At 37.6% G+C, this 27,998-nt stretch overlaps 1 protein-coding gene, 1 long non-coding RNA gene and 1 pseudogene across 4 annotated transcripts in view; 1 reads left to right on the forward strand and 2 right to left on the reverse strand.

Moving 5' to 3' along the window:
* Positions 1-1,046: 1,046 nt before the first annotated feature.
* LOC132663819 (large ribosomal subunit protein uL11 pseudogene) lies at positions 1,047-2,168 on the reverse strand (annotated as a pseudogene).
* A 3,737-nt stretch (positions 2,169-5,905) lies between these two features.
* Positions 5,906-27,998, forward strand: part of ZCCHC7 (zinc finger CCHC-type containing 7) — a 253,514-nt gene continuing 231,421 nt past the window's right edge. The window contains exons 1-2 of one of the 3 annotated variants that reach the window (XM_060609299.3): positions 5,906-6,019; positions 10,839-11,469. In XM_060609299.3, the coding sequence (XP_060465282.2) occupies positions 10,860-11,469 (610 nt within the window). In that variant the 5' untranslated portion in view covers positions 5,906-6,019; positions 10,839-10,859. Of the gene's footprint in view, positions 6,024-9,230; positions 9,333-10,838; positions 11,470-27,998 lie in introns of those variants that run through there. The other 2 variants (XM_060609300.3, XM_078436676.2) reach the window with 2 other exon arrangements.
* LOC132663204 (uncharacterized) overlaps positions 8,466-27,998 on the reverse strand; it is a 77,660-nt gene continuing 58,127 nt past the window's right edge. The window contains exon 4 of the long non-coding RNA XR_009602975.3: positions 8,466-8,865. This is a non-coding gene — a long non-coding RNA (uncharacterized LOC132663204). The remainder of the gene's footprint in view (positions 8,866-27,998) is intronic.

Genomic DNA, 27,998 nt, shown 5'->3' on the forward strand with positions numbered 1-27,998 from the left:
GCCTCTATTTCTGCCTCAACCTTTCAGACTTCGGTACAACAGAAAGAATGCTGGATTGTGAACTGGAAGCCACTGTTAACACAAACTTTTGCTGGGAACCTGCAAGTTTCTTTTTTTTCCAAGCGTTAGTTTTCCCTCCTGCAAAATGAGGGCATTGTACTAGATGTCCCCTTCAGTCACTGTTCTAGGGTTTCTTTTTTTAGGGTAGGAAGAGAAATCACCAATGAAATGAGCAGCCAAAGTACTCAAGTTATTTTTTGCAGGGCATGAGGCTGGGTAGAAAGAAAGCTCATTAGGTGGCATGGAAATGTGTCCATTTGTGGGTCCTGCTTACTCACCTCTGTCTCCCTTTCTCCCTGCCTCATGATGTGTCCTGGACACTCAGAGCCACTGGTTGTTTCTCAGTGCAGGAGACTCACATCTGTCAGTTTCCTCCCCTTATCTTGTTCCTTTGCCAGAAGATTCCCCTGCCTTCTCTATCTAGCAAATTCTGACCCATTCTTAAAAAATTTTTTTTAATGTTTTATTTATTTTTGAGAAATGAGAGACAGAGCATGAGTAGGGGAGGGGCAGAGAGAGAGGGAGACACAGAATCCGAAACAGGCTCCAGGCTCTGAGCTGTCAGCACAGAGCCTGTCACGGGGTTCGAACTCGTGAACTGTGAGATCATGACCTGAGCTGAAGTCAGACGCTTAACCGACTGAGCCACTCAGGCACCCCTCAATGTGTCCTTGTTTATTTTATTCCTCATTTTTCTATTTCTTTTTGGTTGTCAAATGATCCTTTGAAATATTTTCCTTTGTGGGGCGCCTGGGTGGCTCAGTCGGTTGGGCATCCGACTTCGGCTCAGGTCATGATCTCTCGGTCTGTGAGTTCGAGCCCCGCATCAGGGCTCTGTGCTGACAGCTCAGAGCCTGGAGTCTGTTTCGGATTCTGTGTCTCCCTCTCTCTCTGACCCTCCCCTGTTCATGCTCTGTCTCTCTATGTCTCAAAAGTAGATAAACGTTTAAAAAAATTAAAAAAAGATATATTTTCCTTTGTAGTTCTTAACTAGCTGGGCATTCCACTGCACTACTAGTGATGTCATCTGTGACGTCATGAGGGTGGCGGCCACCAACATTGCAGCCTACGGATTGGTCAGTCCCCAGGATCTCTTCAATAGTTCCAGAGAATTCTCTGGCTAAAGATCTGTGCCACATCTATTGGGCAATGTTTACAATCTCATCAAAAGTGGTATTTTCACTGTGCTTAATGTGTTTCTGCTTCTTTCTGTTTCTTGGCAGTTTCTTGAGGGCTCTGATGATCAGGGCAGAGGCAGAAGATACCACTTCAATCTGGGTCTGTTCGTTCTGAATGGTCAGTTTCACTGTAATCCTCAGACCCTTGCAGTCACTGGTTGCCTTGGTGATGTCATCACCAGTCTTTTTTGGAGATAGACCCAGGGGCCGATTTTTGGAGCCAATGCAGATGTGGTATCAACTTCCCCACTGGTGCACCTCAGGTATATAAGTGACTTTGATCTTGTGGGGGTTGAACTTAGGTGGCATGATAGAGGTGGCTGGTGTCTGATAACCCAGAATCGGGATGGCCTCCTCTGAGCCAAAAGCCACAAAGTATTTTATTCCTCATTAATGAATATTTATGCCGTTTCCATTTTTCTTACCACAATCTTTGTACATACACCTAAGGACATAGGTAATTTATAATTTTGATACTTCAGATAGCTTCCCTCAAAGGCTTTTCCAATTTGTATTCTCATCCACTGTGTATGAGATTGTTTGCATTTTTCTGATTATTAGTGATGCTGAACACCTCTTATCATTGTTCATGGCTGTTTGGATTTCTTTTGTGAATTGCCTGTTAGGATTCTTTGCCGTTAGAATGCTGGATTGATGTTTTTTTTTCTTACTGACCACTTACTTGGCGTCCCCCTCTGCAGAGGGAGGCTTTCTCCGCTTCTAAACGCCCAGCTGCTCCCTCTGCTGCTGTCCCACAACATCGTTCATACTGCACGCAGGCCTTCATTTAGCGGACACTCCATACTAAATCCACTTATTCCACAAGTGTTCTCTGTGAGCCTACTGAGTGCTTGGCCTTGGGCTAGGTGCTGGGTGTAGAGATAGAGGTAGGTCATCATAGTCTCCGCCTCAAAGAGTTTAGTTCTGAAAGGCAGCTTTGGGCATAGAAAAGAACATCGTTTTGGATTCAGACAAGACTTAGGTTTGAATCCCAGCTGTATGATTTACAGTAAGTCACCTGACCTTACCAAGTTGCAATTTCCATACCAGTGAAATGGGCTAACACCTCCCTCACAGAGTCATTTCGAGAATGGGAGAGAGGATAATATATTTGGAGTGACAAGCAAGGTCCTCTTACATAGTAGGCTCTCAATGAATGGATAATAATAAATACAAAAGCAACTGTTAAGTGAGTGGTCAAAATGATTAGTTAGTTCTCAGGGGTACTAGATATTACTGATAAACTGGAACCAAAGAAAAAAGGCAGCTCCTCCCTCTACAATGGAAGAGTAAAGACAGTAATATGCGACCCTCACCCGGACCCTGCTACAGTACATCCCCCATCTTGTCTGCTCTCTGCAGCAGATTTCTGCTTTGTCCTGGACCCTCGTCCCAATTCAGCTGCTCACTGTTGATGTAGTACTGCCACCGTCTTGGGGGGAAAACAGGTGCTTCCTTCCTCAAATAAGTGGGCTCTCTAGAACATTCTCTGTAAGACAGACTTCAGGGTATTTTGCATATTGCTACCCATGATTTCAAGAAGTGTGGACTAGAGACTGCAGGAGGTGGAAACAGAACTACTGTGTGTGTGATTTGGGGAGAGACTCAGAGACCCAGACTATAGACACAGCTCTGCCTCTGCTAGGTTGCTAGGTGACTCTTGGCATGTTTCTTCCTTTCTTGGCTTCAGTTTTCCCATTACTGTAATAGGAGACCAGATCTCTCAGTTTCTAAAAGCCATCTAAATGAGAACTCACCATGTCAAGGCAAAAGTGTGTATATATACACTACTCTCCTCATCTACAGATCTCTGTATCCTTGGGACCCCTGCAGCTCTTTATGCCCGTCTTAATGTCATAGAGCACTACACTGCATCCCACTTATCTGGGGACATGACATGGTTTCCCCACTGATCTGACAGCTGGTGAATCCACATCTAGTTCTTAGTTTGCCTTCATTTCTTTAACACCTTTAATGAGTGCTTGGGGTCTGCTAAGTACCATGTTAGCTTGTGAAGATACAAAGATAAAATGTCAAAGCTTCTGCCTTGAGAGAGTCCACAATCCAGCTGGGAGACAACTGTAAGGCAAACACAGTATAATTGACTTGATGGAGATTTGTCCAAATTGTAGGGAAGCCTAAGGGAAGGAATGCCTATTCTGTCTGGCTGGTCTTCTTCCTGAAGACCCAGGGCTTGAGTGCAGTAGGGTATGGTAGGGGTGTATTTAAAAGACAAAGACAAGGACTTTATAGGCACTGGGAATGCCTTTTGCAAAGGCACAGGTATAGGAGAGCATAGTGTCTTCTGGTGACTGCTCAGGATTTAGCATGGTGGTCAACAGGGAGGCAGATGTCAGTTCATGAAGTGCCATCCAGAGGACTACAGGTTTTATGAAATAACCTAAAAGGAGTATCTAAAGCATTTTGACTAATGGTAAGTAGTAAATCTTTGTTGAATGCTTGAGTAATAGTAGGATTGGGCATGGTCACTCAGTGCATTTCCTAACCTTGTGGCCCTGGGCAAGTTGCTTAACCTCTCTGAATGTTTCCTTTTTTGTGAAATGGGAATGAAGAATCAACCTCAAGGGAAGCCTGGCTTGCTCAGTTGGTAGAGTGTGCAAAGCTTGATCTTTGGGTTGTGAGTTTGAGCCCCACATTGGGTGTACCGATTACTTAAAATAAAAATAAAAATCAACCTCAAAAGGTTGTTAAAACTTATTTATAACTTTTTAATTAGATGGTTATTTATTTTGAGAGAGAGAGAGAGAGAGTGCATGCAAGTAGGAGAGAGGCAGAGAGAGGGAGAGAATCCCAAGCAGGCTCCTTGATGTCAGTGCAGAGCCCTATACAGGGCTTGATCTCAGGAACTGTGAGATCATGACCTGAGCTGAAATCAGAAGTGGGATGCTTAACTGACTGAGCCACCCAAGCATCCCAAAATGTTGTTAGAATTTAAAACGGTGTACTGGGGATTCTTTGCTATGGATTCTCTCTGCTCTTCCCCCACCCGCATGCTCACTCATGCTCTCTCTCTCTCAAAATAAAAAAATCAAAACTTAAAAAAAAGCTCTTAAAATTTAAAAGGGTTTAGGGACGCCTGGGTGGCTGTCAGTTAAGCCTTCGACTTCAGCTTAGGTCATGATCTCCCAGTTTGTGGGTTCTAGCCCCACCTTGGGCTCTGTGCTGACAGCTGAGCCCAAGCCTGCTTCAGATTCTGCCTCCCTCTCTCTCTGCCCCTCCCCTGCTTGAGCTCTGTCTCTCTTTCTCTCAAAAATAAACATTAAACATTCTTTTAAAAGGGTTTATACGTAATACACTTATAGATAAGCCTGGCACTTGACAAAAGCTTAACACTTTATTTTTTTAGAGATAACTTCTCTACACCATACACATTACCTAAACAATTTAGTAATCTCTGTGATCCACTTCTAAGCCTTTTTCCTGCTCTGCAAAATGGTTCCTCCAAGTTTACCTTTTCATTGTAACCTGTCCTTCTTCCTAGCATTTACCATGTTAATTTAATTTCTAATTATTTTCCTGATCACACTCTTAGACTACACCCAAATTGTATTGTTTTCCCAGCTAGACTCAGCTCTAGGAGACCAGAGACTTAAATTTTTTTTTTTTTTTTTTTTTTTACCACTACATCCACAGTTGCTAACACTGCTTCTTAACAGATGCTCAAAAAATGTTGGGAAGAAGTACCAATGTCAAGCTTATCTTTCAGGACTGTTGCCCAGGACCAACCTATACAGTGCTTTGCCATTGTGTAAAGTTGTACAGATGGGTTTATTATTGCTAAGTATTAAAATAAGGTGTGAGAAGAGGAACAGAAGACAGAGGCTTCTAACACAATCTTGTAGCCTCTGAAGGCTTCCAAAGGACGAGTATGAACTTCAATCTTTATCAAGAATGCAGCTCTTCATGAGCGCCTGGCCGGCTCAGTCAGTAGAGATGTTGACTCTTGAGTTGAAGACCAACATAGAGCGTAGAGCTAAAAAAAAAAAAAAAAAAAAAAAAAAAAGGCATGTCTTCAAGACTCACAAAGAGTTAAATCTGTTGCCTCGAATTCTAGGAAAGAGAGAGCCAGAATCATCCCAATACTAACTAAATTCAACTTCAAACTAGAGGTGGAAGGGACCTGCCTAAGATCACCTAGCGTTAAGGCCAGACTCTTTCAAAGAAGGTTCTCTTTCGTCGAGGTCCCGCTGTACGCTGGGGAACCGGCCTCCAGAACCCGTCCTCCCTACCCTAACCCACTTGGGTCTCAGCTCACCTCCCACGCCACGTGGCACAAAGAGGTTTCCCCGGAGGTCAAGACAGCAGGAGGCGGAGCCCGTCCGGAAACCCGCCCAGGGGCATCATGGGAGATGTAGTTTTCCTCTCCGGCACAGAAAGGGTGCGAGGTCTTCCCTGATTTTGCCTACTAAGTAGCATCCCCTGCGTGCAAGTCTTTAAAGCCAAGTGTTACCCCATTATAGATGTAGCCTAGGTATCTTTGAAAGAAGTCACGAAGGGGAAGGGGCAAAGCAAGGAAGGCAACTCAACACATTATCAGCAGGGAAATGAAAGGGTTAACAGTTATTACGCATGCGCACAGAGGGCTCGCCGGGTAGGCGGGGACGGAAGACAACTCCCGGGAGCTGTGTTTTCCCCGGAAGTGCCTTCCCTCCTCCCGGGTCCGCGCGGACGCGGTTTCCTTACCTCATTTGTCCTCGCCCCTCCCCATCCCTCTACGCGCTTTGGTTCCTGGTTGGTGCTTCCTGGTCGCAGCCGCGGCAGTGAGTATGTGTGTGACGGACCCCCAGCCGCCCGCGGCCGGGGGACCCCTGCCCGCCCTCCGCCTCTCTCGCAGGGCTGTGGAACTAGCTCGTGTCCCCTCCCCGGCCTCCGCGCCCCCCGTCTGTCCCTACTCGTGGCAGGGTGCAGCTCGTGGCCCCTCAGTCGTGTTCTGCCTCTTGCGGCTCGGCTGACCGGCTGGGGTGTTCGCTTCTCCCTACTCGGCCAGGGGCGAGGTCGTGGTTCAAAAAACCCTGGGCACCCATGGCCTTGGTGGGGGTGGCGTTTCTACCCCATGCCTTTTATCCTCCCCCAGGTCCCGTTTTTTTTTTTTTTTTTTTTTTTTTTTTTTTAGGGAAGCCGGTCAGTCAGTTAAACGCGGAGGTCCTGCCTCACTGAGGGAGCCCGGCCTGTGGGGGACCGAATAGCCCAACTCCAGCCTCTGCTGTCAGAAGCAACAGCTTACAACTGTGGGGTCAGAAAATTTTAGGGGGTTGTGCTACTTGTCCTATGTAAAACAGGGGGATTTGGACTGTGTGCACCAAGATTTGCTATATCCCTCACATCCTGTGAGCCCGCAGTTAACTTCCAACTTTAAAAGCTGCAGGTGCAGTGGGAGAACTGGCTGGGAATCAGCAGGCCTCGGTTCTAGTCGTGGCTCCACCACTGAATCGCTGGTGACTCTAGGAATCTCATGTTTAGGCTGAATTTACCTCCGTTTCACATTACAGGGTCCAGTGAGGAGATCTTTAGGCTCAATGAATCAATAAGCTTCTCAGAGAGCCCGTTTCTGTATACATAAAATGAGAGCGTGCAAGTTAGTGACTGTCCATTCCAAAGCTCTTGACTTTGTGTTTCGAATACTTTTGCTGTAACATACAAAGACTCTGAAATGGGCTGTGTGTATATTTCAGACAGGATTACCTTTGGGGGACAGTTCAGTATTGTTGCTTTCCAGAATCTGAGGGTAGGGGATGAACTGAGGAAGACCTGGAAGTGAGGATTATAAAGTGGCTACAAGAGTAAGGTGCTGTGTAGTAAAAGGAAGAAGGTTTGAGAGAAAGGTGAAGGAAGTGTTTTGAGATAGGATTAGTTATCATAAAAAGACTATGTATACCAAGAACAGCTAGACTTGTCTGAATAAATTTAGCATAACTTTCTCCCACCAATATCTTGTATTGTCTCTCTTTTTTTTTTTTTTTTTTTGTGAGTGTCGTTTCACATATTTGAATTCTCTACCCTAGTCAGATTTGCTTCAGAGTGAAAATTGTATTTGAAGAATAGGTAGAGATTTTCATTCTAGACTGAACTTAATAATGTTTCAAATCTGTCACTGTCAGGATAGCTAGCAGAGTATATAAATATAATAGAGTATGTCAGAAATTTTAAGTTGAAAATCAACTATGTCTATTAATCACTTTCCAGTGAACATTGGACTTAAGAGTAATCTGTGATTTGAATGTTGAAGTGGATACCTATGTCATCAAGAAGAAACATTTAGGCTAAAAGTTCTTTGAAAGGAAATAAGAGCAAAAGGTCTGGAATGACCAGCTGGTAGACTGTTAGAGCAGAAAAGTATTGGCCTCAAAAATACTATAGTAAAATATAAAAGCTTAAAATAAGCCTTAAGTTGTGTAGCTTAAAAATTTTTAGTGAATGAAAACTACTCCCACTTTTGAATGGTGAGAGTCTTTGCAGTGATTCTCTATGCCTGTTTTTTATTAGTTAAACCATTTTAATTTTATGAATAAATTTTATTCTCAAACTGGGTGTTTTAGGTTTTAAGAACCATCTTCTTTGGTCATGGGATTGCTGTACTCTTGAGTACCAACTTGCAAGGTTCTTGGATGGTAAAGTGATAATAAATTCACATGTATGCTTTTCCTTCCAATTAAAATGCCTCTTTCATAGTTTTTATACTCCACTGGGAAGTGAAATGGATATTTTTGAGATAAACTTAGGTGTTAGAACCAATGCAAATATAGCTTTGAAGGAAGCTTTTTTAAAAAAATTTTTATTTGAAGTTATTTTGGAAAAGTGAAAAAAAAAGTCTTAGTGAACACTTGGCTAAGAGTCAGGGAAATGTGAATCTGTCCCACCTATGTTCTTAATCAGCTGCATAACCTTGGATAGGCTTCCTTATCTCTTTAGGCTTTAATTTCCTTATGTGTAAATTGAGGAGGTTGTGTGAGATAATCAGGAAGGTCTCTTTGAGGTTTAAAATTTTGTGGCTCTCATAGGGACCTTATGTTATCTAGTTAAGTATGCTTGAGATCGTATATAATGATTAAAAGCTGAGAAAGTCTTCTAGTTCAAGATGTGTGTGTGTATTTATTTATTTCATATTTGTCCTGCGAGTGTATACTTAAAATTAAATGCATTTGAATGTGATTAAAGTAGTACATAAACATAAACCAAAATAGCCTCGGGCAAACCTTAACCCTGGCATACATAAGCTACATAAAGAGCAGAGCAAGTTATGCTGAGCACAATTTTCAAGTACAGAAGATACAAAATCCTCTTAAAGGCCATAGGGGCTAAATTGTTAAATTCATTTTTCTACATTTCAAGGAAAGAGATAAACCCCTAGACCCAAGGAAGTCAGTTTTTATTATATTTCTGTAGTTTATTTTTGGCATACATTCACAGGTGTGCCCGTGGCTCTTTTCTTAATCCCTTTCCTTTGGGATGGTTCCAAGAGTAGTACAAATTTGTAACTCTGTAATTTAGCTCTTTTAATTTTTTCTGTGCTGCACTGGAATTATGTTATTTATGTTTTATCAGTATGGATCCAGTGAGGATTTTGAAGGAAGCATAATTCCTTTGACTTCTTTCAGAATTAATTTACCTATTAAATAAAAAGGAAAGAATTCATCTTTTATTTGAATTGCTCTGAGGCTAACATTTCAATATAAACTGATAAATGCTATGAGCATTATTATTCAGACAGCCACATTTAACTTGTATGACAACAACAGCATAGCAACCTGAAGGACAGTGTAAGAATGGAACAGGTGTATCGTAACTTTTAGAAGAAAAAGGCATTTAAAAGTTGGTTTCTTCCCCCCACCCCCACCTTTACTGAGGTATAATTAACAAATAGCATTGTGTAAGTTTAAGGTGTACGATATCATGATCTGTTGTATGAAATAACTACCACATTGAGATTAATTAACACAGCCATCACCTCACATACTGTCTTCCTTTTTTTTCCACCAGTGAGAACATTTTAAGATCTACTCTTAGCAGATTTCTAGAATACAATACTGTATTGTTAACTCAGAAGTTATCATTTTTACTCCCAGCTTTGTTGAGGTATAACTGAACATATAACATTGTGTAAGTTTAAAGTGTATGACACGGTTTCTTTATTTCTGTGAACAGAAAAACTCCATTGTAAGGAGTGCATTTTGGGCTTTTGTTCATTTGCTTCTTGGAGTCAGCTGGTTATATTACCAAAACTACCATCAGAACACTGACATTTGGGGCTGAAAATTGGTAAACTAAAAACAGCTGGTCTTTCTGAATTGCATTTGTATAGCTAAAAAGGACGTGGAAAGAGTAAATTTTCATCGTAATTGTTCTTTAGGCTGTCCCTGATTTTTGAACAAAACCTGAGTTATTTTTCCAGAGCTCTCATTTGGATCAGTGTTCCATCAGTACCTCATTGAAACATCTGTGTAGATTTTGGGTTGATAAGAGAATAGTTGGAATAGTTGGAGACAACTGTGAACTTCGTCCCACCATAATTTCCATATTTTAGGCCCATACTAGATTTATTAGTACTGAAGAGCAAATGCCAGATAATATTATTCTTTTATTTATTTATCCGTTAATTCAACAGACATTCATGCAGGTCCTGCCAAATACCAGTTACTCTGCTTGGCTTTGGGGATCCAGTGTTTAACAAAGTGCATATAGTTTCTGCTCTCCTGGGCTATGTCGTCTGTTTTTGTGGGAGATTTACATTGAATTAGTAATTAGAACTGTGGTGAGTGTTTTGAAATGTAAAGTGCTATGGAAGCCTATAAAAGGGACACTTAATTTAGTCTGGTGGGTCAAGGGAAGCTTCTCAGAAAAGTGATGTTTAAGCTGAGTGGAAGGTGAATAAGATTTAATATGCCACAGTAGGAAAATAAAGTGCTCCTGTAGCTAGGAGTTTGCCTCAGTTTTAGGTCCTTAGTGTGTGTTTCATACACATCTTTATTGCTAGTACAAAAGTAAACCATGGCTTATCACCTATTTTTATGTATTCTTTTAGTCAAGTTAAGGTCATGAGATTAATTTTTTGATTGAAAATAAAAATCTGCACTAAAACAGTAAATGATTGTTTCCTGTAGTGGATTTTCATTAAAGTTGAAGTGATATTTCTATGTGAGAATGCATATCTGAAAAGATGAGAGGAAGAGCCAGAACCAGGGAAGAGATGAAAAATGGACGGACTAGTGAGAATGACTTAAAACATTCTTGTGATTTTTAACATTTTAGGGGAAAAAAATGTTTGGTGTCTGAAGCAGTGGATGTCAACCTTTTTTTTCTTTCTGTCACACCTGCAAAATATTGTGTTTCCACTAATAGCTGTAAGTCAATTTGTTGGTAGTAATTTTCATTTGGGAGGGGTGGGCATTGTTAGAGTAAGTCATAACAGGATTTGGAAATCCTTGAAAAAAAGGTACTCTAAGAGGAAAAGGTATTTTAATATGTCACTGAGAACAGTGATGGCTTTCACAGAAGTTAGCTCTAAGGTGATATTGTTATGCACTAAACAGGCATGATCTGAGCTTTTAAAATACATTCTTTGTATGATTTTCTCTTTTACAGCATCAAGATTACTGACTTTCCATGATGTTTGGTGGTTATGAGACTATAGAAGCATACGAAGATGACCTTTATCGTGAAGAGTCCTCTAGTGAACTGAGTGTTGATAGTGAGGTGGAATTTCAGCTCTACAGCCAAGTTCATTATGCCCAACATCTTGATAATGTCATTAAAGAGGAAGAACATGAAGAGAAGAACTCTGGGAATTCTGAATCATCCATTAGTAAACCAAATCAGAAGAACTTAATTATCCTTTCGGATAGTGAGGTCATCCAGCTATCAGATGGGTCAGAGGTCATCACTTTGTCTGATGAAGATAGTATTTACAGATGCAAAAGAAAGAATTTTAGAGTCCAAGCAAAAGAAAAAACCCAAGGTCCTCCTGCATCTTTTCATTCTAATAAGTTGACTGATAAGAAATGCAAGAGGAATATTGAGAAGCCTAAATCTGAAGAGCTATCGGGTACAATCCGAGAGGTCATGATTATAGAGGTCAGTTCAAGTGAAGAGGAAGAGAGCATCATTTCAGAAAGTGATAACGTGGAGAACTGGATGCTGCTGGGATGTGAAGTTGATGATAAAGATGATGATATCCTTCTCAATCTTGTGGGATGTGAAAACTCTGTAAATGAAGGTTAGTATCATGTTGGCCATTTTGAAAAGTAGTACCATCTTTAATAAGGAAGACTGCTTTTCCTAGACAAAAGACCAATAGGGTCTGCTCCATTTAATTCCTCACCTTTCAGTCTTGTTTTTTGGCTTGTTTCTCATGAGACTCTTACCAGTGGCTGCTCTAATAGTGGTCTGTGTGAACATCAGAAAGAGTATGTCAGAATATCAAAGACACTCTGCTTCTACTGTAAGCAAATTCATAGCTGCTTCTTCCTGTTTGGCTAGAGCCAGTTCTGGACCTGAAATCTTAGTCCCCCTCTCTCTCTACTTGGTATCACAGGTGAGTACTCCATCCATCTCTGACATTGGTCCTGTGTTCTCATTTGGCCAACTCTGTTGGGACTGCCTCTTCCTAAGTGATTTGCTTACCTAGGAATTAGCCAGGTAGCAAGCATGGGGAATGCTTGATACACAGAGGATATGGAATTAGTATTGAGATTTTAGGAACTCTACAGTCACTAAGATAGACTCTGAAAAGCTGTAAGTCTACAGTAGATTATAGGAGAAACCACATCACCAAAGATTGAAATTTTGGTGTGAGCTTTGTCTTCTCTGTCATATATTGCATCTAATCTTGATGCTTATTCCTTTACAAAGTCCCTTTTGTTTCTCTCCCTGTATGCCTAATGCTAGACTCTTGCAGTGAGTGATTTCCTAAATGATCTTTTATATCTTCCCTGCACACTGTTGTTAAACTAGGAGTCTTGAAAGGCCCTTTTGCTCATGGTACTTTACTTTGCTCCAAAACCTTTAATAGTACCCACTTGTTCTCAGAGGAAATGATGGCATTGAATGTAGATCATGCTTTGGAGCCCCAGTACTTGACCCCTTTTTAAAAATTTATTTATTTATTTATTTATTTATTTTTATTTTTATTTTTAAATTTTTTAAGAGAGAGCACAAGTGGGCGAGAAGGGGCAGAGGGAAAGAGAGAGAGAGAGAGAGAGAGAGAGAATCTTAAACAGGGTTCTTTCTTGCTCAGTGCAGAGCTTGATGTGGGGCCCAATCCCACAGCCCTGGGATCATGACCTGAGCCGAAATCAAGAGTCAGACACTCAACTGACTGAGCCACCCAGGGTTTTTTTGTTTTTTTGTTTTTTTGTTTTTTTTTTTTTTTTAGGAGACAAACTGTAGGTTTCCAGGCCATAGGATTTCCTAACTACTTAAATTTGCCCTTGTGGGAAAGCAGCCACAATACCTAAAAAAACAGGATGGCTATTCCAACAAAATCTTATTTATAAAAATAGGTAGTTGGCTCAGTCTATAACAGGCCAGCCCTTAGAAGTTGACAGCAAAAGGAAGAAATAGAGTAGTAGCTAGAACATGTAGTAGAATCAAGTTTTATCAGAATAAGATAGATCTGAAAATGTTTTTAGGTAGAAGGGAAAAAACTTTTTTTTTTTTTTTAAATTTTTTTTTTCAACGTTTATTTTATTTTTGGGACAGAGAGAGACAGAGCATGAACGGGGGAGGGACAGAGAGAGAGGGAGACACAGAATCGGAAACAGGCTCCAGGCTCCGAGCCATCAGCCCAGAGCCCGACGCGGGGCTCGAACTCACGGACCGTGAGATCGTGACCTGGCTGAAGTCGGACGCTTAACCGACTGCGCCACCCAGGTGCCCCGAAGGGAAAAAACTTTTGAAGGAGAGATTAAACCTGTTTGATAGATTGAGGTAGTAGGGACCAAGGAAGAGATGGGATCAGGTGTGTATGTCTGAATTAGCCTTAAAAGGGAAGAGGCACACCAGTAACTTCTAAAGTATCAAATAGAGAAGTAGTGAAAAAAAATAAATTCAGATGGATGGCAGATTAGGGGATATATGAGCATGTGTTTGATTTTCTTGAGAAAATGAAAGGAGAATTGGGAGTGGAAGTGGGCAGGGAGTACCTAGGAGCTTTGAGTGCGGAAAGCATGTTTAAGTGCTGTGGGAGATTCTCTTAGGCAGTGGTTCCCAGTATTTTGAAGATGACAACCTTTTTAACTTCACAACGGTTTGTGAAACCCTCCCCCCACATCACTGTAGTTATGTTTATAGTGCTTGTTAGTTGAGAAAATGCGTATTAGCAAAAAGCTGCTGTTTTAGTACTTTCTCACATGACGTTGTGTTTTATTAACCCCAGTATCTGCACATTGGAAAAATGTTAATACATATAGGTGTATATTTCTTTATATAATGCATGCCTCTGGGTATCCATTGTGATAGCTAATTGTGCAGCTCCCCGGGAGTCTGAAGCTCATAGTTGGAAAATCATTGTGCTGATAAATCAATAAGCAAATAACAGGATTACTTAGAAGTAGTATTCATTTAAAATTGAAACAATATGGACTTGCAGTGAACTCACTTTGAAGGATTTCATAACTTTTTCCAGTAATACTTGGCAGCCTGGAGCAAGATTATGGAAACCAAATGATCCAGGGTTAGGTGTACGATGGGTCAAAAGCATTTAGCCTGTTCTTTCTTCAACCCTGACATTGCACCTGGTTTCATCAAACACTAATGTGTTGATCATGATCAGCCACTTTTCTTGAACTCAGATTGTCCACCTTGCTGATTTTTCCATTTGGGTATCTTATCGTCATTTCAGACTTAACATACTGAAAAGTTTGATAAATTGAAAGGGTTATTTTTCCACAGAAAGAGGAGCAGGTTAACTGGGAAGTGATTAGCAGTTCTCATTTTGCCCTGAGAACTAAGGTTTTTCAGGACAAAATGAAAGAGGTTAATGAGGGGTAGTGAGAATGGGGGTATAGGGTAGCTATATGGAGTGTGAGCCATATGGAAGTGAGGATTCTAGAAGGAAGGGAATGATAGATTTAGTCAGGTATGTTTTACAGGAGAGAAGAAACAAAGGAATCTAAAGAGATCTCTGGCAAACAATTTTAGTGTTTTCTGTTATTAGCAGATGATAAGAAGCATGGCTGTTACTGCATTTTTGGAGGAGGGGACATTTGTGTTTATTATTAATTGTGGAATTAACATAACAAAATTAACTATTTTAAAGTGTTCAATTTAGTGGCATTTAGTATATTTACAATGTTATGGAACCATCATGTCTATCTAGTTCCAAAACATTTTTAGAACATTATGGATCTCTTTCTTCCCTCCTCTCCCTGATCCTGGCAACCACTAATCTGCTTTCTGTCTATGGATTTACCTATTCTGGGTATTTCATGTAAATAGAACCATCTAATTAATATGTGACTTTTGTGTCTGGCTTCTTTTACTTAGCATAATGTTTTAGAGGTTTATACATATTGTAGCATGTATCATACTTCATTCCTTTTCAAGGCTGAGTAATATTCCATTGTGGTGTTACACCACATTTTGTTTATCCGTTCATCGGTAGATAGACATTTGGGTTGTTTCCACCTTTTGGCTATTATGAATAGTGCTACTGTGAACATTCATGTATAAGTATCATTTGAATACCTATTTTGGGTATTATTCTAGCCATATACCTCAGAATAGAGTAGCGGAGATTCCTGTTTACTTTTGAGGAACCACCAGACTGTTTTCCACAGTGGCTGCACCATTATACGCTCCCACCTGCATTGTGTGAGGGTTCCACTTAACTGCATTGCTTTTAACAATGATTTGTGATGTTGTGTATTTCTGTTGTGATGTGCTGGTTTACTCTGTTATTTCTTAGTTTTTTCTCCTAGTATTTTGTTTTTTATACTTTTTACTTATGTTGTCTTATGTTTTTCTAGAATGGCTTTTTTGGTATCACGTTTTTCTTGTATCTTTTCTTCTACTTACAGGTTTTAAAGAAACTGATTCTTGTAAGTGTGTATTCTCTTAAAGTTTAGTGTGTTTATGTGTATAAATTTATAACACCTTTTCTGCAACATTAGTAGCATTACTAATGTTTGGTACAAGACCCAAGTAATTCCAAATACTGTACTTCTTGATTCCCTTTGACATTCATTCAGCATATACTCCTCTTATCCATATTGAAATTTATCCCTTTGCTCCTAGGATGTGTTTTTTGTTCCAACCAAATTGAAACAAATTCTGCAATTCTGCAAATTAACTTGCTTGACTTTTATAAATTCTGACAAATATTTAAATGTATATCTCCTGTTTTATTTCCTTGATCTGCTAATGCCGTAATCCTATTTCTTTTCAGTTAATAAACAATATATTCTGCAGTGATGTTTATCTGAGTGCGTTGTTACTCTCTAATCATTATCCTGTTTGTGAATAGATCTGAGTTCAGTTTATATAATAGTCTTTAGAGAGAAGATTAAATGTTGGTGGAAATTTGTAGAAATTCTGGCATACTTTTGAAATGATTATTAAACAGTAGCAGTAGCTATTTGGTGTGCTGCTCTCCCTTCTCTCCAAACCCCCAAACTATGGCATGTTTAATTTTACTTTTAATGTTTATTTATTTTTGAGAGAGAGCGTGAGTGGGGGGAGGGGCAGAGAGAGAGGGAGACACAGAATCTGAAGCAGGCTCCAGGCTCCGAGCTGTCAGCACAGAGCCTGATCTGGGGCTTAAACCCATGAACTGTGAGATCATGACCTGAGCCAAAGTTGGATGCTTAACCGACTGAGCCACTCAGGTACCCTAAACTATGGCATATTTAAAATATCACTATGACAGAAGGGATTGCAGGCTCTTGAGGGCAGGTCTTTTCCATACTCAGAAGCCTCCTTACAATATTTAGAGTACTTCTTGGATATATATTAGTTCTGTATTTATTAGTTCTGTATAGCTAAATGACCAAATATTTATTGAGCATCTACTCTGTAGAATACATAGAGGGGATTTAAGATGATAAAAGACATAGTTTTAGCTTTAAGTGGCTTAGTGTTTCATTGAAGAGACAAAATTTATGTAATACATGTATTATAAAAAGAAGCTGACACTAAGAAGCTAAGTAATTTATGGAAGTCTCTCCTTAATAGTGGGAGTTAAGTCTCTTAAAATCCTGATGGTAGATTAGTTGAAAACTTAACTACCTTAATAAAAATAGAATTAGTGAATTTGAGGTAGTGAATGAATGAAGGAATATGTAAGTACATACATATTTCCCATTTACTATTGTTAAATTTGTAGTAATGAGTGCAGTGCCATTCTTGCTCTATGGAAACTTCAGACTGTCCCCCACTACTTCAGTTTTACTTACACATTTGTTTTGCTTTAATACACAATCAGGCAGGGGCACCTGGGTGGCTCAGTTAAGTGTGTGGCTTCGGCTCAGGTCATGATCTTGCAGCCCCATTTCGGGCTCTGTGCTGACAGCTCAGAGCCTGGAGCCTGCTTTTGATTATGTGTCTCCCTCTCTCTCTGCTCCTTCCCCACTTGTGCTCTCTTTGTCTCTCTCAAAAATAAACATTAATAAAAAATTTAAAAACACACAATCAGGCAGATAATACACAACTAGGAGGCCTTTTTTCCCCCTACTGTTCTTCCTCTGAATGTTGGATGCGTTTCTGATTTTCTGATTTGAAGTTCTTTTTTTTTTAAACTTTTTTTTAAGATTTTCTTTTTATTTTTCCTTCTCTTTTTTTCACTTTTTAAAAATTGTTTAATTTTTTAAATTTAATTTTTTAAAATTTGCATCCAAATTAGTTAGCATATAGTGCAACAATAATTTCAGGAGTAGATTCCTTAAGCCCCTTACCCATTTAGCCCATCCCCCCCCCCCCAACGCCTCCAGCAACCCTCAGTTTGTTCTCCATATTTATGAGTCTCTTCTGTTTTGTCCCCCTCCCTGTTTTTATATTATTTTTGTTTCTCTTCCCTTATGTTCATCTGTTTTGTCTCTTAAAGTCCTCATATGAGTGAAGTCATATGATCTTAGTCTTTCTCTGACTAAATTTCACTTAGCATAATACCCTCCAGTTCCATCCACATAGTCGCAAATGGCAAGATTTCATTCTTTTTGATTGCCGAGTAGTACTCCATTGTATATACATACCACATCTTCTTTATCCATTCATCCAGCGATGGACATTTGGGCTCTTTCCATACTTTGGCTATTGTTGATAGTGCTGCTATAAACATGGGGGTGCATGTGTCCCTTCGAAACAGCACACTTGTATCCCTTGGATAAATACCTAGCAGTGCAATTGCTGGGTCATAGGGTAGTTCTATTTTTAGTTTTTTGAGGAACCCCCATACTGTTTTCCAGAGTGGCTGTACCAGCTTGCATTTCCATTTAAGATTTTATTTTTAAGTAATCTCTGCACCCAACGTGAGGCTTGAACTCACAACTCTGAGATCAAGAGTCACATGCTGTCTCTACTGAGCCAGCCAGGGCCCCTGGTTTGAAGTTCTTGATTAGCTTCCTGAGGTCCCATTGAGGCCTTAGGGATGTAACACTTATGTAACGTGCTCAGCCTAGCCTTCCTCAGTACATGCAGTTTTATGATGAGGGCTTTGCTTATAATAAATTCATGCGAGATCATCGGCTTTCAGTGCTTGTTGTATCTGGCTTCCTGCTCTTTTTACTGAGGGATGTAGGAGTTTATTTCTAAGGTATAGGCTTCATTTCCTTCACTCTTTACTTTTTCCTAAGGATTTATATAACTGCCTGTTCTATCATTTGTTTTCCTTTTTGAAATTCTCACTCTTTACTTTCTTTCTTTTATTATCTCCAGTACTGTGACTTGCAATTCTCATATATTAGAAAGGTAGAGCTCCTGGTTGAAGAAAAGATGCGCCAAGGGAAATTAGCATGTTTCTTAATTTGTGAAGAGGATGTCAAGTTTGGGAAGGATTATTACGTAAGATAGCCAGATGATGGGGAGAGACAATAAGTGCTATAGGAATTGTAGAGGCGTAATCAGCCACTTATTTTCCTGCATAGAGAAGGGTTATTAATAGCGCTGGGAGTAATTAGTAACTTTTTGTTAGTTTTTTGTTTATTATAGAAAATTTGAAGCATATAAAAATAGAATGTTACAATGAATTCAGTGTCTCATAGCCTAACTTATGACTAGTCTTTTCTCAGTTATAACTGCATACTCCTGTATTATTTTGAAGCACATCATAGCACATTTTGTTCATTCATATATATGTGTATCTATATTTCTTTTTTTTTTAAGTATTTATTTTTTGAGAGAGAGAGAGAGACAGAGCATGAGCAGGGAGGGGCAGAGAGAAGGAGACACAGAATCCGAAGCAGGCTCCAGGCTCTGAGCTGTCACACAGAGCCCCATGCACGGCTTGAACCCACAAACCATGAGATCGTGACCTGAGCTGAAGTTGGACACTCAACCGACTGAGCCACCCAGGCGCTCATGTAATATTTTTCAATATGTATTTCTGAAAGGAAAAGTTTCTTAAGAAACATAATCTTATCATTATCACACCTAAACAAATTACCAGTAATTCTTTTATTATTAAATACCCAGTCAGCATTCAGATTTCCTTTCCTGGCTCTTAATTTTTTTTCTTACAATTTATTTGAATCAGATCCATTTATTATAATTGGCTGATAACTTAAGTGTCCTTTCTAGATTCCGCTTTTATTTCTTTATTCTCTTTTTTTTTCCCCTTGTAACTTATTTGTTGTATTGGTTGTCCTGTAGAATTTTCTGTAGTCTGAATTTTATGGTATTGTTTAACATACTCCCCTGTGTCCCTGTGTTTCTTGATTAAATTCCGGTTTCTCTCCCTGTGGTTATGTTATCAACTAGATACATGGATAGGTTCATTTGTCTTATTTTGCTTTGGATATGTTTAATTTTTAGTTTTGCTGTTTATAAATTTAATTTGTTTTATAATTATAAAGATGTTTATAATATCCAGATTTAAGTCAATAAGACAAGGTAAAATATATTCAGAGAAGTCTACCTTCTACTTTCTATTCAAGTCCTCACCCTGTTCTTGCCATTCCCCTTATGGGTAATTATTCAGAGAAAATTGATGGTATGTCCTTATATAAAAAAAAAATGTAAGCAAATATGTGTATGTCTTTGAAATCTTTCTCCCCCTTCTTAAACATTAGCATACTATTCACAATTTGCTTTACCCTCCCCCTACCTCCTCCCGTTGGCAATATAGCCTGGAGATCAGTCCATTGTACAGTATATGTAAAGATAGTCCTCATTTCTAGGACTCTGGACTATTTTGGGTTGTCTGCACTACTCCGAGCTGGATACATTAGGCATGTAACATACTTTTTAGAAGTGAATGAATGGTGATTTAAAGTATTTGATGAATGAAATACTTTTGCAGTCTTAAAATGTATTTTAAACACGTGTAACAATCTAGTTGCACTTTCACAAGCTTGCTTTATATTTATTCCTGGTCTTAATGTTTGTTTTTCATTTAGTAATTTTGAAAGATTAAGCAAAAAATTAGATTCGGATTTTTTTTTTCAATTTTTTTTTTTTAACGTTTATTTATTTTTGAGGCAGAGAGAGACAGAGCATGAACAGGGGAGGGGCAGAGAGAGAGGGAGATACAGAATCTGAAACAGGCTCTAGGCTCTGAGCAGTCAGCACTGAGCCTGACGCGGGGCTCGAACTCACGGACTGTGAGATCATGACCTGAGCTGAAGTCGGACGCTTAACCGACTGAGCCACCCAGGCGCCCCGAGATTCGGATTTTAAAAAGAAATAACTTTTGAAGAATGAAGAATATAGTATTTTTAAGAGTTGAAGAAGCTGTATTAGTTCCTAGTATGTAATTGTTATGTTAGAGAATTTTATGTTAATATAGAGCTCATTCAATATGTACAACTTGACACATCGTTTCTTTATCAACATTTGCCACATAGTGGATATCTAGCAAATCTTAGTTGAATTTATTTATTTTTTTAAACTTTTTAATTTTGAGAAAGAGAGACTGAGCGTGAGTAGGGGAGGGACAGAGAGAGAGGGAGACACAGAATCCAAAGCAGGCTGCAGGCTCTAAGCTATCAGCACAGAGCCCGATGTGGGGCTCGAACTCATGAACCTGAGATCAAGAGTCTCATGCTCTGTTGACTAAGCCAGCCAGGTGCCCCAATCTTGTAGTCGTTTTTGTGTCAGGTCCCTTTACTCCCCCAAAATATGCACATAAAAGTTTTGGTACCATTTCAGAGGATGAAGAACTCATCTAGAGGTAATTGCTGAATCCCTGGCATTTATTAAGCACTCAACCAAGACTTGATAACTAATTAAAATTTGAGTAGAGTGGGTTACCTATTTGAATTTCAGTTTTCTGGATAAGTCATATTTTATTTTATCTGGGTCTGTACAAATGCTGTTTTTTTCTATCTGGATCATTTTCTACCTTGCCTGGCTGATACCTACTCATCCCTTGGGTGCCAGTTTAAAATTTAATTCTGAATGAGGTGACCTATAGGCCCTCAATTAGTGGTAGTTATTAGATCTGTTATAGCTCCTCAGTTGACTGGTTGTGACTTTGGGTAACTTAATTTCGATATTGGTAAAATAATGATTTTGTTTCATTAAAGTTATAAAGCTAAAGTGAGACAATGAATAGACTAAATTAATGTAATAGGAAAATATTTTGAAAAAAATTCTTCTAACTACAGGATCACTGTGGCAAGCATGGGCATATGGCTTCCACTTGGTATTTTGAATTCAAAGTTCTCCACTTTTTGTGGACCCAAGTTGCTTTTGAACATGTCTCTAGTATGGCACTTTCCTTAAATAAATTTTATTTGATTTGGTGACATTTTAGTTAAACTAAATCTGAAATCTTAAAATTTGTCCAGTAGTTACCTACTGGATACTTACAATGTACAAGTTACTGTACCATTTGGGTGTTGAGATTCAAGAATTGCTATGTAGTCTCTGCCTTGAGAAGCCGTAAAATGCCTGATGATATGGAAAGTTCACTGGAACACCAGAGTTAAATACATTTCTACAGATACAAGAGATGCTCCAGCATAGTAGACAATCATTTCCAGATTCATGTAACAGATCAAAAACAATTACATGTATAGGCAAAGTATAAGACTGAATTGCAAAGTAGCCTTTTGAGCTGGGTCTTGAAGAATGGATAGGATAGGTTAAATGCAAGGGGGAAGAATAGAAGCAGAAAACCCTCATAGAAATTTAAGACTGTATGGTACCCCAGATGCTAAATTAATGGTTTAATATTTGGGTTGGTATGATTAAATATTTTAATAGCATGCCTTTTTAGTAGCTGTCTCAGCCTAAGTGAGAAAGGGTATTTGTGTTTCATATATGTTCTTCGTATGTGTCAGAATGCTTTTGGAAGATTTTTTTTTTTGGTCATTATTTTGTTCCACCTTTTCTGCTTGTTTATTACTTGTGTATCTTCTCCTTTCCCTTCAAAAAAAATTGGATGTTTTATGCAACTTTATGGCAGGTAGAAAAATTCTCTCAAATGGGCCAGGTGCTGTAAGGTTAGCAAAGGACATGACCAGCTATTTAAAGTATATATTTTATACAGGGCTGTTCAAGGTAGAGCATTTCTTAAAATAAAACTGGCTCCTCATAGCTTGTGTTCTTTACTATCTTCTAACATAGGGAAGGGACACATTCTGTTCGTTTAGGAACATTCATAAATTAAACTTTACTTTCAATACTCTTCAAATCTTTAAGGTAGTGTCCCTCCCCCCTCTTGCGTTTATCAGATAACAAGTCAGCTTAATTTCAATAAATAGTTTCTTGAGAGACCTTTTAGAGCATAAGGGTGGGTTGCCATTTGACATATTTCTCATCGATGTATAGTTTAATTTCTGCCTTATAATTGAAAAATGGCCACATGCTAGAGTTCAGTGACTGAGGGCGTCAAGGAGCTCCCTCCCTGATGTTTTCAGCTTTTGTAAGCCTGAACTACACAATTCGTAAAGCTGCTTTTGAACTGTGTCTCTAGTTGTAGCATGTCACCTTACACTTAACTATTGTAAGGGCATCTTTTTATTTAATTTCTAATTAGCATAATGACTTGAGCTGTGTTATTCACTGTTCCATGGTGAAGTTGTCATAGGGAGAGAAGAAATAAAAATGTTCAATTTCAACTTTACTTGTGAATGGAGTGAAGTTTGAAAGCCTTTTATGGCTATTGTTCAGCGGACTGAAAATCTCATTAGAAATTCCAGAAATGCTAAGGCAGCTTTGGGTTGGATTTTAATAACATTTTGGAATGTTGATATTGTATGTTGCTAATTTCTGTGATTTCCCTTTTGATCAGCAATTTAGGTATGCATTCTTCCAAAGTCAGTTTATGACTTTGAGTCTAAATTCATTACAGTAGCTTTTCTTTTCAACAGCGATAAGTACCTAGGAAGCGAATTAAAGTTTTACCCTTTTTTTGACATTTCTTTTAGATACTGATTTGATTTTCATATAAGATATACTAAATTTATTGGAAACTGCTTAATAGGAGAATAACATATATATTTATTGAACTAATGACTAAGTTTAGTGGCCATTCAAATATTACTCATTATCCACTGTTTTACATTTTTGGGGGGGGGGGGATGGAGAAGCATAAAATTAGATGGGCAGGCAACATTTTCATTCTTATCTGCAGGTCATAGGAACTTGAATCCTGATGTCTGGGTAAAGAGTATTGAAATGTAATTTTCACGTAGCTGTTTGCTATAAAAGTAATGTGTTGCATATAGTGATCACTTGTCTAAGAAGTAAGTGTAATTTATAGACAGTAAATTTTTTTATGGTCAGAAAGTAAACTTGACGTTAACTACATGTGATCAGACTGTAAAACATCGTTCAAAAGAAGTATAGAATGGAGAGCATTTACTCTTTTTTCCCTTGTAAGAATAAAGACCATTCAGATAATTCATGTCTCTAAGTAGGAGATCTTGTTTTTAAGACTTTGCTAAATTTATATTTAATTTCAAAGTAATTTACTAATCTCTTGCCAACACAGTCTTGGTTATTAACACTTAATGAAGTAAAGTATTAACCTAATGGAAGTTTTTCAGCCAAAATATTTTACCCTTTCAATCATTGTTTATCTTTGTTTTGTTAGAAATTATTGTCATGGTTAAGTTTTTGGCATTTTGAGTTACTTGCCAGATTGTTGTTGATTCTACTGGTAATAAAGAAATAAATACTTTAATTGAGCATGCACCATGTAGAAGGACACATTTTTCTTTTTAAATTATACAAATATGCTTAAGAATATGTAAAGGAATAGCTTTGACTTGTTTTTTAGCATTTGAATCTTGCTCTGATAGCATTAGCTCTGGATAGATGTAATTATGGGGATAAAAAAATAATTGTTGTAATATAGATTTGGATTCAAATATAAATGTAATGTAGTGATAGATTATTTAATAGTGAATCTTGTCTGTTAAGTGTGTAGTTTTTATTTCTATGATATTTTTACCTTAGAATTTCAGCTTTTGACATAGTTTTGAAAATTGGCTAACCATGGACTTGAGAGCATCTGCTGTTACTTTCATCTTTTGCAAATACATTTTAAGGGAAGACAGCATAATTCTTTAATGAGAAAATAATTTGTACTCCTACCTTTTGTCTATATATATAGTTAACTTATAATTACCTCAAGTTGAAAGAATGGCTATTTAGAGCTATTTATTGAAAGTGTTTTTATTGGCAATTCCCTCGAAGTACTGAGGTCACATTTGGTTTTGCTTTGTCACTCAATAGTGCCTGTACAGAAGAGGAAAAGCCCAGATTTCTAGAATACTTTTCAGTACTGTGTCCATATTTGTAGTTAATGAGAAATTCTAAAGATGTAGGAAATAGACTGGTCATGGCTAATAAGTTTGTTAAAGTAATGGAAAAATTATACTTAGAAAAGTCAGGTGAGAAGAATTCAGGACACAGAGGGAAATGACATATAAATTTAACCGAATGAAGGAGGTTTTAAAGAAAAAAAATGCAACCCCAGTGATCCTGTAAGTTACTTTTTATATTGTACTAGTCATTTATTAGTGTTAAATGGTCTGATTTAAACAAAAGTGAGCTTTTGTGAATGGTTTTATTTAGAAATAGCATTACTTTCCACTTTTAAGGAAGATTTTAATTACCAGTAAAATTTCAGCATTCTAATAAGTACTTGAAAAATTACCTCACTCCTATATAATTAGTATTTTGCTCTTCATTCCATCCCCTCTATCTACTCCAGCTCTTTTGGTTTGCTTTAAAAATGGTATAAATTTTGTGGGAGAATAAATGTGGCTTAAGTATTGCTGTAAATGTGTTGTTTTAATCTAGTATGATTGGTTTTTATGTGTATGAAGTACCTACCTCAAAAGGTGCATAGTATTCAATCTAAATGTTTCTGGAGAGGTGAGTTACTGGTAAAAATTCATCAGGTCCTAAGTTGTGGAATACTTGTATTGGTTCTTAATACTATGACTGTTTTGGTTGTTGTAGAAGTCCCTTAATTCTTCTGTTTGAGATGTTGTAGTTCGGGAAATTTTTTTTATGATTGTATTTAATTGATGAACTGCGACGGTTGTATCACAGATCATCTGATTTTCAAGCTCGTTTGGTTAAACTAACTTTGGCATATAGTTCTTTGCAGGGCCGTCAAAGGGGAGTTGTGTTGAGCTTGTGTGATTGTGCCACCACTTAGGTACCATCAGCAGCGAAGGGTCTTAACTGACTTTTCTTCCTTTTGTTAAATCGTTAAGTTGCTTTAACATTATTTAAATTTAGAAGGGATAGAGTTGTGAAGCATATTTGATTTGCTGATTCTCAATTTTAGCAATAAGAATCTTTTCCTTTAGATCTGTCACAAACGTGTGTTTTGATTTAAGTGGGGAAAAACTTAATCTTTATGATATAATTTGGATGTAGTTATTATTTTTTAAAATTAGTAAAACTAATAAAGTTTGTTTGGAAATCTCAAAAGATCTTTAGTCGGGTACCTGCCACCTCAGCAGTCCCTTTTTATCTCTGCAGATTTCCTTGCCTATTGTGGCCGTTTGCTCTAATTTAAATTTCCCATGGCTTTGGGTTGCAGACTTGGTTTTCTGCAAGAGTGCCCATGCTTACATGGTCATATATTCTGGGGGACTTTTCCACTTTTTCTTTTTTGTTATTTTGTTGATTGCTAAAGGGAAAGAGGTTTTGTTTTGTTTTGTTTTTGACTTGTTTCTTTGTTTTGATCTTTCTTCCTTAGCCCATCTATTTGTGTTTTGTTTTGTTTTGTTTTGCAGATTGGGAAGAATTATTGTGTGGACTTAGATCCATGGGGACTAGCAGGGAAAAACTAATTTTGTTCTTGGTTTTGTTTTCTTAATAACAGTAGCAATTTAATTTTTGAGCCATTGAGAAGCTCAAAAGATATGTTAGCTTTATGTATGAAATTGATAGAAAATTATTAATCCCCAAATTTTCTATTTACAATCGTTCCACTGTTGGAATAAAAATGTTATAGTTGAACTAAGTAAATAACTAGAAATACTAATTAGCTGGAAGTAGCTGTTAAAAATTTTAATTTAAATAATTACTGTATATTCAACAGATATTCATAGGAAATCAGTTACTTCTGATATGTGATTTATCTTACATTCAGTTTTTCTTGTCCATGGTAATGTATACATTCAAATAGATGTATGAATATACATTTGCTTGGGAACACACATTTTTAACCTGACTAGATCTTAAAAGTGCCTGTTCCTTCAAAACATGCTTGTTTTTCAAATGTGAAGTATTTTGTTTAATGAAACAACTTTATGCTGCTGAATGTTAAGTCCTTGGAGAAGTGCTGTGGCAATTAAATATTGAGTGATTTGTTACTGCTGTAAGGGAAAAGAGAGATCTCTAGTCCTAACATCTCCTCAAAATATTTTTTCATTAATATCTGAAGACTTTAAAAATAGCAAATTAGCGTGGTCAAAGTTACTTCTATTTTACATTAGTTTTTTGAGGGTGCATCATACAGTAGCATTATTTAGCTGAATTTTATATCAACAAACTCCTATAAGGTAATTAAAAGGTTTGTTTTAGCATTTAAAAATTGTAATAATTTCCTAATATACCATGAAAAATGATGTGATATACTATTAATAGGCTAAAAGAACTTTCTAATGTTGATAGAATGAAAAAACAATTAATTTTGATATGCATAATTTTAGGGTTTTTTTTTGTTGTTGTTTAGTTGATTATACACCATGGCAGTGAGGTATCTAGAATTCCCTTTCTGAATGTCTGTTAAGTACTTTGGGAATTGGGGTGAGGGCAAGCCTTTTTTTGGTGTCTGCTAATTGTAGTGTTTTCTTGTGGATTTTAGTGCTCCTAGAATATGAAACTGATTGGTACAATTTGTTATTACCAAGAAACAAGTAACATTATTGAACTTTTGTTTTATGTAACTGATTTTCTAGGTAGTTAATACTTCACATTTTGATTTCTATCATATGACTCTCAAGCAGCAATTTCTTTTAAAATCTGTGAGAGTTTCAAACTATGAAGAAAATGTATCCTAATAGTCTAATTAGCTATGTTTTTCCATGGCAGTTAATCTTTTTAATTCCTACGCTTTCATCATAGTTATAGAGGCTTCATAAGTTTGTAAAATTATTCTTCCTAATTCTGATTAGTATTTTGAAAGGTATTCTATAAGTTTATACTTGATATTTATATGTAATTACTGAGAAACATAACCTCTAAAATATATTCACTTCTTATATAATTTATTTCTCCTGTATTATATATAAAATATATATTTAGAGGTATTTTTAGTATTCCTATCGAATCAGGATATAATCTGTGATATGAAAAGTTATCTGAAAGTGTGCAGCTTTAAAAATAACAAAGAATTCTTCTGTTAGCACATTTTACTAGTTTTACAAACATTTGTGTAAAATGTCACTAGTTTTTGAAGCTCATGGCACATGTTTTATTGTGTGTAGCTTTAGTAGGAGAACACTGTAGAGCCAAACTTGAAATTTATTAAGGAAAGAACAAACTGGTAAAGTGTTTTCATGCTATTAAAAAACTTCACAGACAGTCGTCAGACAACTTTTTTTTTTTTTTTAAGGTCATCATTGCTTGATGCCCTTTTTCCAGTCTTTATTTGAAACTCTCATTTTATAGGTTTTCTTGTTTGTCCTTTCTCTCCCTTTTTCTTTTGGTAGTGGTGGGAAGATTCTTTTAAAACTGAGTGGCTAAACATGTAACTATTCAAGTATAATGGAAATACTTTTATTCTTGATATGTTTTTAGGCCAGAAAATGTTGTGAAGGTAAGCCAATGAGGGTGAAATTACACTGTATAGTGTGGAAACTTTAGCTTTAGTTTTCTGTTTAGAAAAGTAGACTCTGATTAGGGCTTTAAATAGGGATTGTTTGTGAAGTATTTTGTAGTTCTCATTGTGTGGTAAGTTTGAGGTGTTTTTGTGTTTCAGTGTTCTAGTTGATTGTTGGTATTTCCTGAAAAATCTTATACTCTGAAAGAGAGAAGATAGGGAATAAGAACAGAACAGCCCTGGGGAGAAAGAAAACTTTCCCCAAATGCTGCCACCTGACAGGTGGAGAATTATATGCCCTTACAGATTTTCAAAACATAGAGGGCTGGAACACTGTGTTTCTAAGAGTTCACTTA

The sequence above is a fragment of the Panthera onca genome, chromosome D4, assembly GCF_046562875.1.
Source record: "Panthera onca isolate mPanOnc1 chromosome D4, mPanOnc1 haplotype 2, whole genome shotgun sequence".
In the NCBI taxonomy this organism is placed as follows: Eukaryota; Metazoa; Chordata; class Mammalia; order Carnivora; family Felidae; genus Panthera; species Panthera onca.